We start from the raw sequence: 15,356 nt of genomic DNA, 5'->3' as shown, positions 1-15,356 counted from the left end.
AAAAAAAAAATAAAAGCTTAACCCAAAATATCCAGAAAATATGGGACACCATGAAAAGGCCAAATCTAAGAATAATAGGTATAGAAGAAGGAAAAGAAGTTCAAATTAAAGCACAGAAAACATATTTAACAAAACCATAGAAGAAATTTTTCCCAACCTAAAGAAAGATATACCTATGAAGATACAAGAAGATTACGGAACACCTAATAGACTGGATCCAAATAAAAAGTTCTCTCACCAAATAATAATCAAAACACTAAACATACAGAGTAAATAAAGAATATTAAGAGCTGCAAAGGAAAAAGGCCAAGTAACATATAAAGGTAGACCTATCAGAATTACACCTGACTTCTCAGTGGAGAAAATGAAAGCCAGAAGGTCCTGGTCAAGTGTCATGCCGACATTAAGAGACCACGGATGCCAACCCAGACTACTATACCCAGCAAAACTTTCAATCACCATAAAAGGACAAAACAAGATATTCCACAACAAAACTAGATTTCACCAATACCTAGCCATAAACCCATCCTTACACAAAATACTAGAAGAAAAACCCCAACCCAAGGGAGTTGGCTACACCAACAAAAACACAGACAATTGATAGTCTCATATCAGCAAATCCCAAAGAGGAAAAAACATACAAATTAACATCACCAACAATGAAAACTAAATTAACAGGAGATAGCAATCACTGGTTATTAATATCCCTTAATATAAATGGACTCAACTCACCTATAAAAAGGCACAGGCTAACAGATTGGATACAAAAGCAGAATCCATCCTTCTTTTGCATACAAGAAACACATCTCAACCTCAGAGACAGACATCGTCTCAGAGTAAAGGGTTGGGAAAAACTATACCAATCAAATGGACCTAAGAAACAAGCGGGTGTAGCTATCCTAATATCTAACAAAATAGACTTCAAGTTAAAATTAATAAAAAGAGACAAAGAAGGTCATTTCATATTAGTCACAGAAAAAATCCATCAAGAGGAAATTTCAGTACTGAACATCCATGCCCTAAATACAAGGGCACCCTCATATATAAAAGAAACACTTCTAACGCTTTTAACATTAAACCCCACACACTAACAGTGGGAAGCTTCAACACTCCACTTTCACCACTGGACAGGTTAGTCAGACAAAAAATGAACAGAGAAGTAAGAGAACTAACTGGTACTCTGCAGGCTACCAAAAAAGAAACCTAAACACCAACTCAACCATAAAGCCTTTGTTACAAACCTTGTGGGACTAACCAACTGATGTCAGATTTGACTTAAGGCCCAGTCTACCATACCTGACATTGGATGGGCCTTAACCAAGAACCAGACACCAGATAGTTCAGAGACCTAGGGTAAAACCAAATACTACTTGTTTTTTTTTCTCCATAAAAAAACTCCTGATGATATTCTCATAGGTTGGTGCCTTATTCAGCCATCATCAGAGAAGCTTCTCTTGCAGCAGACAGGAATAATACACAGACACACAGTCAGCTACTACACAAAGTGAGAGAGACCTTGAAACACAGCTCTAAACAAGTTGTTTCCATCAAATCCCTCCCCTCAGAATTCAGAGAACACCATGGAAGGGAAGGCAAAAGGAGTGCAGGAGACAAAGGGTACGGAGGACACCAGGGGAACCAGGTCCTCTAAACAACTGAGCAAAGCTCATAAGAATTCAGAGACTGAAGGCACAATCACAGAGCCCACATATTTCTGCACCAAGTCCTCTGCATACAAATTGTATCCTTCAGTTCAATACTTTTATGATGAGTCCTGAATGTGTAGAGGAATGGGTCTCTGATTCTTGTGCCTTCTCTTTTGGCTCTTTTTTATTGGTGTGGCTGGTCCAACTTCAATATGATGGTTATTGTTTTATCATAACATAACTTATTTTGCTATGTTTGGTTGTTTTCTCCTAGAAGTCTGTTATTTTTCTAATGAGGGTCAGAAAGGGAGTGGATCTGGAAGGGAGAGAAGAGAAGTAGAGAGAAACTGGGAGGAGTAGAGGGAGGGGAAACTGTATTCAGATTAATATATATGAATATATATAAATATATATGGAAAATAAATGCCTAAAAACCATTCCCATTTAGCTACTAACTACAAGAATTTTACTTTGGGCATCATGAAAAATAGTATTTTTTTCAGTGTTAATCTTGATTTTAACATCAGTTTTGTAGGAGACTTTTAGTTTCAAATCTAACCAGTATTTCTCACATGTTCAAGGTCTATAGTGCATTGTCTCATATGCTTAAAAGGAACCTTCTAATTTAAAAATTATTCATGGACATAAAATCATATGTAATCCAAGATCTTGACTGAACCCTAGACTAAAGGCAGAAGTCAGGTATTAGCCCTTCTGAGGGTACTAAAGTCTGATGAGTGAATGCTATATGCTCAGGACTTGGCTTTTTATCCACTACTTTTGCCTCGAGTCTTTTCCATTCCATCTGTACTTCAACAAAGTAGCAGTGTTATTTATGTTTACATGAAGTATTAGGCACAGCCAACAGAAAGTATCTATGAGCCTGTCTTCTGCTTTCGATAATGCTTTTGTTATGCTCAGGAAGTAGTCAAGACCCAGTTTGGCCTGAGGTGCTTACCTGAGTTTTCTCCTGAGTATTAGGAGTTTTCTTTAAGGCTAGTAACGTATTCTCTGAGAAAATTTTATTGGCTATAAGAAGTGCAAGGTTATTGATTAGTACTCATCCTATGTTTGCATAGCACATATGCCTAAACACAAAAATATTTACATTCAGCTTTGAAAGATTCATTGATTTCCTTATGCTTATTTACAGATCCCAAGAAATCACAAATCTCAGTAAACTAAACAGCTTTGTTTCAAATATTCTATGCTCTTTTCTGATCCATGTCTTTATTAAAGCACATCTAAGATATTTCCTAAGAGTAAAACATACTCACATATATTAAGGATACATGAGATATGTATCTAAGTTATCTATACAGATTAGATGCAAGTTACAATTACCCTTTCCATTCTCGTAACAGGCTGTTAATGATTCCCTTCAATACAGACTTCTGAATATCTTGAGGCTGGAGGCAAAAGAAAATAATTAGATAAAATAATGGCTAGGATAGTTTGTGATTTTTACATTCATTTTATTCACAGATCTATCTGGATAATTACAAGCAGACTTGGTGACTGTAGAATGGTACTAGGAACAGCAGTATCCATTTCACATCTGAGAACTCCAGGGAATACTAATGATGTAGATTATTATGAAGTTGTTCTCTGGGATTCGCAGAGTACAATCTGCAGAAATATATACGTGATCCTTTGATGACCAGCAACAGTCTTATATAACTAAAAAACAATTCCATTTTCCTTTCTTTGAGAGGAAAAAATCATGAACACAAGTTCAACAGTATAGTGTTTACGAACTTGAAATGGTTGGCATATACTTTGGATATGTATACACAGATTCAAGTTATACCTTTCTGTGTGCCAAAGGTTTCAGTATGTAATCCAGGATGGCCTTGAACTTTTGATCTTCCTTAGCTTCTTAAATGCTGGGATTATAAGTATGTACAATTATACCTGGCTATTTGTGATGCATTTAATCCTAACAAGCCATGCTTGGTAATTTAGCAAGTGCAACCAAGTTATGTTCTATAAAAATAATATTTTTCTTTTATTTTAATATTATAATATAATTCCATCATTCTATGTAGCACGAATAATAAAAACCCAGAGACAAATATTGGGGTTCAACCTGAAGATTAGAAAAGAAAAGTAGCCAAGCCACTAGAGAGCTCTTACCTTTATGAAACCTTCAGGCTGAAAGAGAGTTTCTGTCTCATCTTGCTTTATATTCCTCTTTAAAGTCTGGGATTAAAGGCTTGCACCACCCCACCCAGCCTCTAAGGCTAACAAGTGTGGCTGCTGGGATTAAAGGTGAGTTCCTCCACTACCTGGTCTGTATGATTGACCAGCGTGGCTGTTTTGCATTCTGATTTCAGGCAAGCTTTATTTATTAAAATACAAATGAAATATCACTACAATTTCCTCTTCCCTTTCCTTACTCCAAACTCTCCTATATAGCCCTCTTCACTCACTTTCAAATTCATGGTTTCTTTTTCATTGCTACATGTGTATATGTTTATCACACAACCCCTCCCAAGTATAACCTGCTTAGTCTGTATAATGAATGTTATGTGTACGTGTGTTTTCAAGAATGACCTTCAGAATTGAATAGCCAAATAAAAGAAAAAATATTTTACCCTCATTCCCCAAGCAAAATCATAAGTACAGACCAGTAGTTATTAACCTGTGGGTCATGGCCCCTTTGGTAAACTTCTATCTCCAAAAATACTTACATTATGATTCATAACAGTAGCAAAATTATAGTTATGAAGTAGAAATGAAAATAATTTTATGGCTGGGGTCACCACAACATGAGGAACAGTGATAAAGGATCGCAGGAAGGTTGAGAACCACTGGTATAGACCAACATCTCACTTAAGCACAGATGTAAAACACTCAATAAAATATTAGCAAATTGAGCCAAAAACATACAAAAAGAATTAGACACCTTGGCCATGTAGAATTTATTCCAACTTTTAAAGGCGGATTTGACTTTTGAAAACAAAAGTATATAATTAATTATGTTAGCAAACTAAAGAAAATTCTTAATTTCTATTCAAGAAATCTGAGACGGTGTTAAGCACTTCCTGTGATGGATTCAGAACTACACAAGCAATGTCCTTTCCCTGAGTAAGTGAAACATGAGTTTAGAAAGTCTTCCTAAACACAGACTGGATAAAGAAGTATTTTCTGTTTCATTCTCAGTTAATTAGAAAAAGAATAACTTGATTTTTTGAAAATTTCAATTTTATTGATCATAAAATTGTATCAGAAATTCTACTGAAATTATCTTGCAAAGTGGCTGCAAAATCAAAATAGAGGAGCTGAAGAGATGGCTCAGCGGTCAAGAGCACTTGTTCCTCTTCCAGAGGACCTGAGTAGTTCAGTTGCCAGTACCCACACAGGAAGCTGACAACCACCTGTATTTCCAGCTCCAGGGGATCGGGTATGCTCTGGTGGCCTCTGTAGGCACCTTACACATACAGTATACATTCATACACATAAATTAAAAATCAAAATAAATACTTTTTAAAAAATAAAAGAGTTGTGCAATAAATAATAGCATAATGTTACACCACAGGGATATGTCCATAAACAATACTTACAGTGTTAAGTAAGGCATCAAATACAGCGTTCACCAAATTAGCATTAACACCAGAGTCCTCAATCGTATTAAATGAGGCAGTGGCATCTTTCTGCAAATTCAATTGAAGAATTAAATATGTTGGATATTTCATAGATTGTTCTTAATACTATCTGAACCATACTTTTTTTTAATAATCTCAACAAATCTTGTCTGATGATCCAAAAAAGTAAATGAGCTCATAAGAAAGATTTTGATAACTTTTTTAAAAATTGAAAGAAATCAGCATTAATAGTGAAACACTTACTAAATCACGTAATATTTTGATACATATAATTGAAAAACATACACTGTTTAAGTCTATACTGACTATAAAATAGAGTCTTATTTTTTATTTGAAATTATAAGTGAATGGATCCTTATACATTATCTTTTATACATTATAATGTATCTTTTATACATTACCTTAAACGCAGCATTTAATTCTGTGAAGGAATCAAATGCTGTTATATAAAAAGCATGTACTGATTTCCAATTTCCTGTTGACTCAGCTTTTTCTAAATCTTCCCTAAAAAACAAAGTAAAACAAATAAAACCATATATTAACCATAAGTGGAGAGAAACATCATCCAGATAAAACAGCATTTCTTTTTAAAAAAAGAAAGTAATTACATAATTCTAAATAATAAAAGCAACATAAATTGTTATAGTTGATATAAAAATAGCATATAAATCAGGTGGTGGTGGTTCATGCCTTTAATCCCAGTACTTCGGAGGTAGAGGCAGGCAGATCTCTGTGAGTTCAAAGCCCTCCTGGTCGACAAAGCAAGTTCCAGGACAGCCAGGGCTACTGAGCGAGTTTCAGGACAGGCTCCAAAGCTACACAGAAAAACCCTGTCTCGAAAAAAAGTTAGCATATAAATATATAGTTCTTAATTGTATTAAAATATCAATTCAGCTTTAATGTTTTTCATTTACCTATTTTTTTAAAAGTTCTTTTTTAAAAGTTTTTTTTTCCCCCCAAGAGTCTTGTTCTGTAGTCCATGCTGGACTCAAGTTTGGAGTGCTCCTGCCTCAGGCCTCTGAGTGCTAGAACTATTGATGTGTACCCTCATGTTTCCCTTTTCCTTCACAGTCCAGCTTCTGTGTTTCCAATTCAGAGTGATGCTACAGCTTTTACAGTATGGTTACACAGTAGATGAATTCATGTGTGTGTTTGTGTGTGTGTTAATGGTAGAATTCATTATTTACTGACATCCTTTTGGTTCAATTTGACTCAAGAATCTCTTAGTTTCTTTTTTTTCCTACAATATATCTACTATCCATTATTCACACACTTATTTATATCTTCAACTTAAGATATATTGTCAAGGTATCTTTTGTGTCTTTTGTCTGATATCTTAACAATCTACAAGTTCAGGCAAAGATGTTAAGCTACGTAAAGCACTGACATGCAGATCACTATCATTCTACACAGAAGAGTGAGCTGGAACTTACTCAAAGTCTTTCACACTTTTGGGCTGGCTAGGAAGGGTAGGTTCTGGAAGGGCTGGGACCTTCACTTCAGATGGTAATGCATCCACAGACATCCGCTGTTTCTGTCTAACATCAAGACAAAGTGGTGGTAGGTCTCTCACTGTGAAGTTAAGAGAATGTAATGAATCTAAACTCTTCCAAATTAGCCAATATTAGGGTAATTCAATGTGAACAGAAAACAGAGCATTTTATAATGCATTCACTTTGGGATCATATTAACAAAAACCCCATCCCAGTGACTGGCACGCCCCAAGCACTTCACTTTCAACAGTTATTAATTAGGCCACGTCTTCCATGCATCCAGAGCCTTTAACAGCTATTTGGCTATACCTTATATAGAGTTTACTACCCATCTCCATTTCTCCCCAAAGCCATTTATCAATGAAATGTATAGCTCTTTCTCTTGCCTTCCTTTTCAAAGGTGTCTTTCAAGGAGTATTTCAGTGAAACTTAATATTGTTATTACTTATTAACTTTTCAGAAACATGTAAATTACTTATATAAGTCCTCTATAACTTGTAAGTCTTAGCATTTTCTTATCAGTGTCCATAACAAGTAAGATCTTATTTTTGAGTTTTGTTCTGACCTATTTGTTCTTTTGAGTGTTCTATCATTTTCATCAAGTATTTACATATGTTTAAGATCTCAGTTGTGGGCATGTATTTCTCATGTGTTTTCATTGTCTTCATGGTCATTTCTTAGTTCCTTGTTATAATAAAAATTTGTAATTGAAAATTACAAAACTTGACCATGACCCTTTTGTTGCTAATTTTTCCTTGAAAATATTATTTCTGAGCTTTCAGAAGCACGTGCACTTGGGCCAGTTGCTGTTTCTAAGATCTCTATTACCCACATTCTCCCTCCTCCTTGTACTCAGTAGATTTTTCTTCGGTCACTATGCTCCTCAACTGTGTTATAAGCTCAGTCTGCAAGCCCTGGGTTATTTCAGAGAATCCTCAAGGATTATTTCCTTTAGACCTAATCAAGAGACCTCTCTGTATTCACCTGCTCTTGACAAAATCCTTTTTCAGAACCTGCCTTCTAAGCTCATTAGTGAATTCCTATTGTTTTGAAACTCTCTTATTCCAAGGTCCACTAAAGAGCTTTCATTGTTCTCCTGATACCGTCTGTCCAGCAGCTAACACCAGGGAGAACTCATATTTTTGGGTTATTTGTTCTGCTTATCTTTAAGGGTTTAACTGGCCATTTTATCAGTTAAATTTATTGCAAATCATGTTCATGATTTTAAGCTGCGATACACAGTTAACCCATGTTTTTTTGTAGTGCTGTAGGGAGACCGAAAGCCTGTACTGTTTCTGCTGTTGTAATCACAGAATCTGGCACTTGGCCTTTAATTTTTATTTTAGAAAACAGAAAAGTCTCTCATAACTGCACTAGTTGATTTTAACTACTTTTCCTTTTAGTAGTTTATATATTTATGATTAACAAAATTGCAATCTAAATCTCTTCTAGTGTGTTTTTCTTCACTGAAGTATATGTTAAACACTAAGAACAATCCAGTAAGTAGTAAATGATGTCATCAATGGATTCATCTACTGATGACAAGAGTGAATGGACTATTAGGAGGTGGGGCCTAACTACAGCCAGGTTACTCTTCAGTCAGTTTTATTGTTGTGAACAGACACCTGAACAGGGCAACTCTTATAAAGGAAAGCATTTAGTTAGGGCTTGCAAAAAGTTTCAGAGGTTTAGCTCATTATAATGGCGGAGAGCATGGTGGCATGCAGGTAGACCTGGTGCTGGAGAAGTGGCTAAGAGTTTCACACTTGGATTTGCAGGCATCAGGAAGATAGCCACTGGGCCTGGCTTTTGAAACCTCAAAGCCCACCTACACTGACACACTTCCTCCAATCTCCTCCCTGGTGACCAAGCATTCAAATCTGTAAGCCTATGGGGGCCATTGTCATTCAAACCACCAGTTACTTATTGGAAGTGTGTGCTTCAAAGAGGTTTATCTTATCCTCAAACACACTCTGTCACCTTCCAGCTGCCTCGAGGTAAGTAACTCTACCTCTCCCATGTATAATGGACTGAAACAATGACTTAAATCTTTCCTCCCTTTAAAGTGATTTTCTCAGGTTATTTCATCCTAGTTATAAAAAGCTAACTAAGGTAATCTATTTAAAAATAAACTTTCATATTAGGAGATAATACAGTTTTCAATTTTCATATTCCAGAGAGTATGGCTTTCAAGTTTTACTAACCAAACTTGAAACACTGATGGCTGAGCCCTCCTTAGGGTCTGCAATGAAGCAGGCTGGGACAGGACATAAGAACCTGATTTCTAACATGCTCTCAGGAGGTGCTGATGCTGCTGGTCTAGGAAGTACACTGTGGTTAGTGATGTGATGCTGACAATACACAATAGACTATTACACTTCTTTGCTTCCATAATTATTTTATACCTCTTACTAAATATGTAAATATTAAAGAGCTAGTAATTTGTAATGTAAAAAATTTGATAAAGGCTTGATTTGTTCGCAAGTAAAATGAAATATTTTCATAAATGACTTTTTAGAAATTTTTATAAGAGGAACGGGCATTTTAGCAGAAAAGAAATAAACCGCAGTCTTGTTACAATCATTTTTTTCTGGCACTTTTAGTTTTTCACATTCTTCACTAGGCTTACCCTTCCTTATCCCTTCCCACACACTTTTCCAACCTGGCTATAAACACCCACTATTAAACAGATTCATTCAAGATGAACTTATTCACAAAGTAAGCCGATAAGCATGGACATTTTTATACCTACTCACTCTTATTAATACCACGCTGAGGTAGAAGACCAGTGGAGTCAAATTAGTAAGAGAATTTTATTTTGGCAGAGCCCGAAAGTCAGGGGAGTCTTATGTAAGAGAACTAGTAATGCTAAGGCCAGGAGTACAGTCCAGGGAGGCAATCAGAGGCCAGTCAGAGGCTCTATTTAAATTACAAAGGTAACCTGACTGAAAAACCCTGCAGAATGCTAGCACACATGTTAATGAAATCCAAGTCTGAAAGGAGCTGAATCCCTTGCTCATATCAGTGAATGAAAGCCAAATTACAGGATGTGCCATTCAGCTATTAAGGGAAGAAAAATAACAGCTCACAGCTGCTCCTATGTCCCCAAATATCAAGGCATTGTTTCTAGAGATAGGCTTTCTCCCTTTTCCCACAGATGGTTTATTAAAATTTAATTCAAAAGAGAAAACCAGTAACTATGGTGATTAATTAAACCTCATATCGATAACATAAATAGAACAGGAAAATCTTTGTCCTGACATATGCAACTCTGCAATATAGGAGGATATTGTAATACAGTAAAAAAAAGCTAAATTACATTTGTGAAAACTTGTCATTTAGGTTTCATTCAGCCAATACTTGGGAACACTTCGTGCTAAATTGATAAGCAGTAATCATTTTCCTTCCTTTTAATAAACTGCTGCCAATTTTAGTTGGTTGCTTAGAAACATTAAGTAAAACACTTGAAGCCAATGTAAGAAGAACATGACTGTGGTGAGGACTGGTAGTATATTAAAATGTGGTGGACTGTAATACAGTTATGTATAAGGGTGTGAGATTATCAGCAAAATTTTGCCATCTCACTATTTCTATTGGTTGAATGGTTGAAATGGTATATGCAGCTTTCTACAACTGACATTTTGGTTGGCCATATGAAGACTGTTCCCGCACAGCCAGTACAGGTGGTAAAGGAGACAAACAACAGTGTCTATGCAGACTGTGTGTTCAAGAGATGGAACCTGGGTCTATGTGCTGCCGACACAAAGTAATGGCATACAAAGAGTTTCTGCTTTTAATACACAACAGCAAAATATTATATTCAAAGTTTCATAAGTAATGGAAAAGCACAAGACTTCAAAATAAGGGGCTTTGGATCTACTGCTTCCTGAGTTACTCTGTTTACCTTAGATAGTCGCTGAAGCTCTTGGAACCTCAGCTCAATATAAAATGAATGAAATGATCAGTCATTCCTAAGGCAGAGAACTTGAAAGGCCAACTTGGGTGTGTAACTGAATGGACTGCTTGCCTGGGAGTAGCGCTCCCTTTCTTAAAATATCGGCACTTCAGGATTCTTTACGTTGTAACTATTTGTTTACTGTTCCAGTTGGCAGCATGAATCTGGGAGAGAAGAGACTAAAAATGAGGTGAACTAAGTCTCATGCAATAGCCAGCTTTATTCAGAGCATTGGACAATTTATACTCTGAAGGTTAAGTAGAGTCATCTGAGTAAAGTTTACAATCACAAGGACAAGTCACATGTGGCAAAAAAAAAAAGCTTTTCCAAGAGGCATATGGATTACAACAGCTGATGTAAATTCACTTCTATCTGATACACCTTGGAGAAGCACTAAACTACATCCCAAGAACAATTCTGTGTTTTGAAGAGACCGAGATCACAAAACTCATCTTGTTTTCTTGGAGTTTTCTTACAAGAATCCAGAATTCCCACATGACTTCATTCTTGGACTGTGTTCTGACAACTGTTCAAAAACAAAGCCAGGCAGTGGTGGCGCACGCCTTTAGTCCCAGCACTCAGGAGGCGGAGGCAGGTGGATCTCTGTGAGTTCGAAGCCAGTCTGGTCTAAAAGAGCTAGTTCTAGGACAGACTCCAAAGCTACAGAGAAACAGGACCTACAAAACAATCAAATATTTTAAAAAGTCTCTTATCACCGTGATTAGCATCATGATCTGTAATACAGAAGCTGAAGTAGCAAAGGAAAGTAAAATGTACATGTCACCTAAAAGCTTCATTTCAGGTACAGTGTCCTGCTCTAGAGCATGTTTTAAGGACAGTTTTTGAAGAATCAAAAGCCCTATCTTCTTTTCCTAGGTCTACACAGTATATCCACAAATGTGGTCATTTAAAAATATGCCCATAGGTTCTTTGATAGTCCTTCAATCACAAGACAAACTCTATCCAGTGGAGGGGCTGGGACACCAAGTGAGCCATAACCTTTGACCTATAGTCTGTCCTGCCTATGGGATGTGCTGGGATAAGGGTGGTGCAGAGACTGTGGCCAGGCAATGACTGTTCTAGCCTCAAACCCATGCCACAGAGTGAGCCCACCCAACATTGCCTGAAGCCAAGACCCTAAGGCTGGATGACCCAGAGACCTAGATAGAACCAACACTATTGGAGAAAAAAAAGTCAATGTAATGATTCTTAACAATATTCTACTATACTCAAAGATTGGTGCCTAGATCAAATGTCATCAGAGAAGCTTCATCCAGCAACTAATGGAAACAGATACAGAGACCCACAGCCAAACATTAGGTGGAGCTTAGGTAATCCTGCTGAAGAGAGGGGGAAGGATTGTAAGACCCAGAGTGGTCAAGGACATCACAAGAAAACTCATAGAATCAACTAACCTGGGCTCACAGGAGCTCACAGAGACTGAACCGATAACCAGGGAGCCTGCATAGGGGTGACCTAGGCACTCTGCACAAATGTGACAGTTCTATAGCTTAGTCTTCTTGTGGGACTCCTAATAGTTGGAGCAGGAGCTGTCTTTGACTCTTTCTCTGGCTTTTGAGACCCTATTGGGTCGCCTTATTCAGCCTTAATACAATGGAAGTCTTACTACAACTTGATATGCCATATTTTGTTGATATCCATGGGAGGACCTCCCTTTTCTGAGTAGAAATGGAGGAGAGGATTGAGCGGGGAAGGTGAGAGGGAAGAAGGGACTTGGAAAAAAGAGGGGAAACTGCAGTCGGATGTAAAAATAAATAATATTTAAAAATTAAAAAAAGATGGAGTCTAGTTGCCATCCATTTGAATATGGGCCAGTCTTAACGAATCCCTGTTAATAAAATGTGGTACAAGTCATGACTTCATATAAAAGACATGCAAGTTTTGTTTGGCTTTCTCATTCTGGGATATTCAGTCTTGTAATTCAGATATTATGCTGTACAGAAGCTAGGAAGCCACATACAAACCCAGTCCAATCTACAGTCTAAGACTCCAGGCACATTAATATATTCAGCAAGCCTTTAGGTGACTCTAGGTCTCTAATTTTTCAAGACAACTCAGATGATGCTCAGGAGAAAAAGAGATCCCCTTCCAAATTATATATTTATGAATTAAATAAATATTGCTATTGTTTCAATTGCTAAGTTTTGAGGTGGCTGTTATAATGCAAACAGATAATGAAAAATGTGACCTTGTACAGATCAAGTTATTTCTTAGAATTTCATGTCTCATCTTTTAAACAAATAAAGGGGGCTGAAGGAATGACTCGGCAGTTAAAGAGAACTTGGGGCTCTTGCAGAAAACCTGGGTTTGGTTCCCAACACTCACATCTAGCAATCCCAACTTCCTGAGATGGTTCAAGGGGACCCGATGCCCTCTTCTGTCCTCTGGGTAAAATAAACTCTGCTCTATCAAAATCCCCTCTACACTTCTGTACCATACAGATACATACATGTAGTGACATGGAATGAAGCCTTTATGTCTGCTTTAAGTGAAATCTATAATAAAGCCTTTGTGTCCAGCCTTGAAGAAAATGTTTCAGCAAAGCCTTTGCTATGTTTGGTTTAATCAGTAGAGGCCGAGAAATTGCTTTAAGACTATTAAACCTTGAAGAAATGTTTCTCTGGAGAATCTGCATTTGGTGCTATGTGAGAGCTCTCAGCTGCAACAACCTTTGTCCTAAGATACTCCTGGCAGACCTGGAGTTCTTACTTTTGATTATGGCTAATCATAATCAAAAGGGACTGAGATGTTTGTGGGTTGTCTGCTCTTGCAGGCAGTAAGAACAAGGTAACTTTGGTAGTTGGAACCTTTCCTAGCCCCAATTAACCTTGTCTACATTTGAATAAAGTAACTGGAATGAGCTACTTGGGTGTCAGTCTTTTCCAAGAAGGCTGAACCTCTCTGCTCCTTCAGAAAATAAAGGCTTAGCATCTTGGTAAGCTTTTCTTTCTACTGCAGCACTTACGTAGACATCAAACAATATAAACATAGAAATTTACTCATCACTTATATTTGCTGAACATTATAAGACATGGAGCTGAATATGTTTTAAAGGCTTTCTTTTCATGTATACTTGTAACTTCACAGGATAGCTTTTTATTACCTCATTTTACAGATGGGAAAATAATAGGATGAGATAAAGTAACTTTCCTATAATGGCACTTTGTTTATTACAATGCCTGATTTCAACCTAGCCTGAAGATATATAAAACTTGTGTTATTTTCATTATTGAACAGTGGTCAATCTTCTATCAAGAATAAAGCCAAGTAGCAGAAGGGAGACCTACTTGGAAACAGGTACTAATAAATTGTAAATGTATCAATCGTATCACCCCAACAAAACCAAAAATACCCTTCAAAGATCAATCAAAACCAATATACTGGCAAATTCCATGTTAAATATTATTTATATTATAAAACTTAGGTGCAGAAGACAGCGTACAGCTCACCACCCACAACTGCCCATTTTATGACCACTAATCAAAGGCCTACGAGAGTTAGGTGGTTAAGAGTGGACGGACAGATGCAGGTACTCAGCTGACAATGTAAGCACCAGGCAAAGCATCATGGAACAATTAGAAGGTTCCGTCCTTCAGCTCAGCTCTTGTGCTACTTTTGACTACTTCAGTTTTGGCACGAAGCAGAAACAGGGAAAGACCAGAGGAGATTAGTCATAACAGGTGGTGTTTATATCACTATCTATAAGAGTACTTTTCTGATCATTTAGCAAAAATAAAGCTAAAGGTGGGAGGAAGAAAGAAGGTGTGTGTGTGGGAAGCCTATAAGTCATAGAAGCTGAGCCATAAGAGCAAATAAAGCAATGCGTTCACTAGTTTTTGGAGACTGACTTTTCACCAAGTTCAGTGAAGTGTAGTAAAGCTGTGAGCATGAATGAAGTGCTCGTTTAAGACCCTCATCACAGACCTCCAAGTCATTTCTGTAGAGGCTCGTCTTTAATGACATAGATACTTCATAGTAGATTGTCTTACAGAAAAGACTAGAGAAGGATTTGATACTCCACGAGGGGCAAAGAGGCCAGCCTAGAAAAAATGCTTCCTATTTCTTTCTTCACTCAGTAAATTATCCACTAAGTACAGACTACATGGGTCATGGATGCTGGGCTCTAGAGAAAGCTGGATTAAAAACTCAAAAAAAATATAGAAATACATATATGTCCAGATCTGACAGTCCCACTTCCAGAAATATCTTACAAATATTTTGCAGATGAACAAAATGGCATCTGTATAAAATCACTTCTTGTGGAACTGTTTCTATTGGGGAAAAAAAGGTGGACACAACTAATTTTTTAATGTGTTCTGAATGATGGTGCACATCTAATATAATGGAATATAGTTGTAAAAAACAAGAAAGATACCTCAAGAAAAGCAACTGAAAATAACAGCCCAAAGTGATGGACAACGTACATGTAGTTGTGAAGCAGGGAAATAATATATATGTTTACATTTACATAAGAGAATAGAGGAGACAGAACAATGTGATGGTGACACACATATGCACCACTTATTTTTACAGCGTTTTAAAAACTTGAACAATTCTACTAACACCTAGAAGAAAAGCTCCAGGTCAGACAAACTATAAATCTCAGCAGCTGCTCAGAGGAGGAGAATGGAGA

At 36.9% G+C, this 15,356-nt stretch overlaps 1 protein-coding gene across 1 annotated transcript in view; it reads right to left on the bottom strand.

Moving 5' to 3' along the window:
• Nucleotides 1-15,356, bottom strand: part of Hectd2 (HECT domain E3 ubiquitin protein ligase 2) — a 60,587-nt gene that overhangs the window by 26,145 nt on the left and 19,086 nt on the right. The window contains exons 3-6 of the mRNA XM_075973911.1: nt 6,688-6,826; nt 5,656-5,758; nt 5,213-5,302; nt 2,991-3,055 (exon numbers count right to left, since the gene is read on the bottom strand). Of these exons, the coding sequence (XP_075830026.1) occupies nt 2,991-3,055; nt 5,213-5,302; nt 5,656-5,758; nt 6,688-6,826 (397 nt within the window). The remainder of the gene's footprint in view (nt 1-2,990; nt 3,056-5,212; nt 5,303-5,655; nt 5,759-6,687; nt 6,827-15,356) is intronic.

Source organism: Microtus pennsylvanicus, chromosome 5 (genome assembly GCF_037038515.1).
Source record: "Microtus pennsylvanicus isolate mMicPen1 chromosome 5, mMicPen1.hap1, whole genome shotgun sequence".
Lineage (NCBI taxonomy): Eukaryota > Metazoa > Chordata > Mammalia > Rodentia > Cricetidae > Microtus > Microtus pennsylvanicus.
This window is presented reverse-complemented; position numbering and strand designations above follow the sequence as displayed.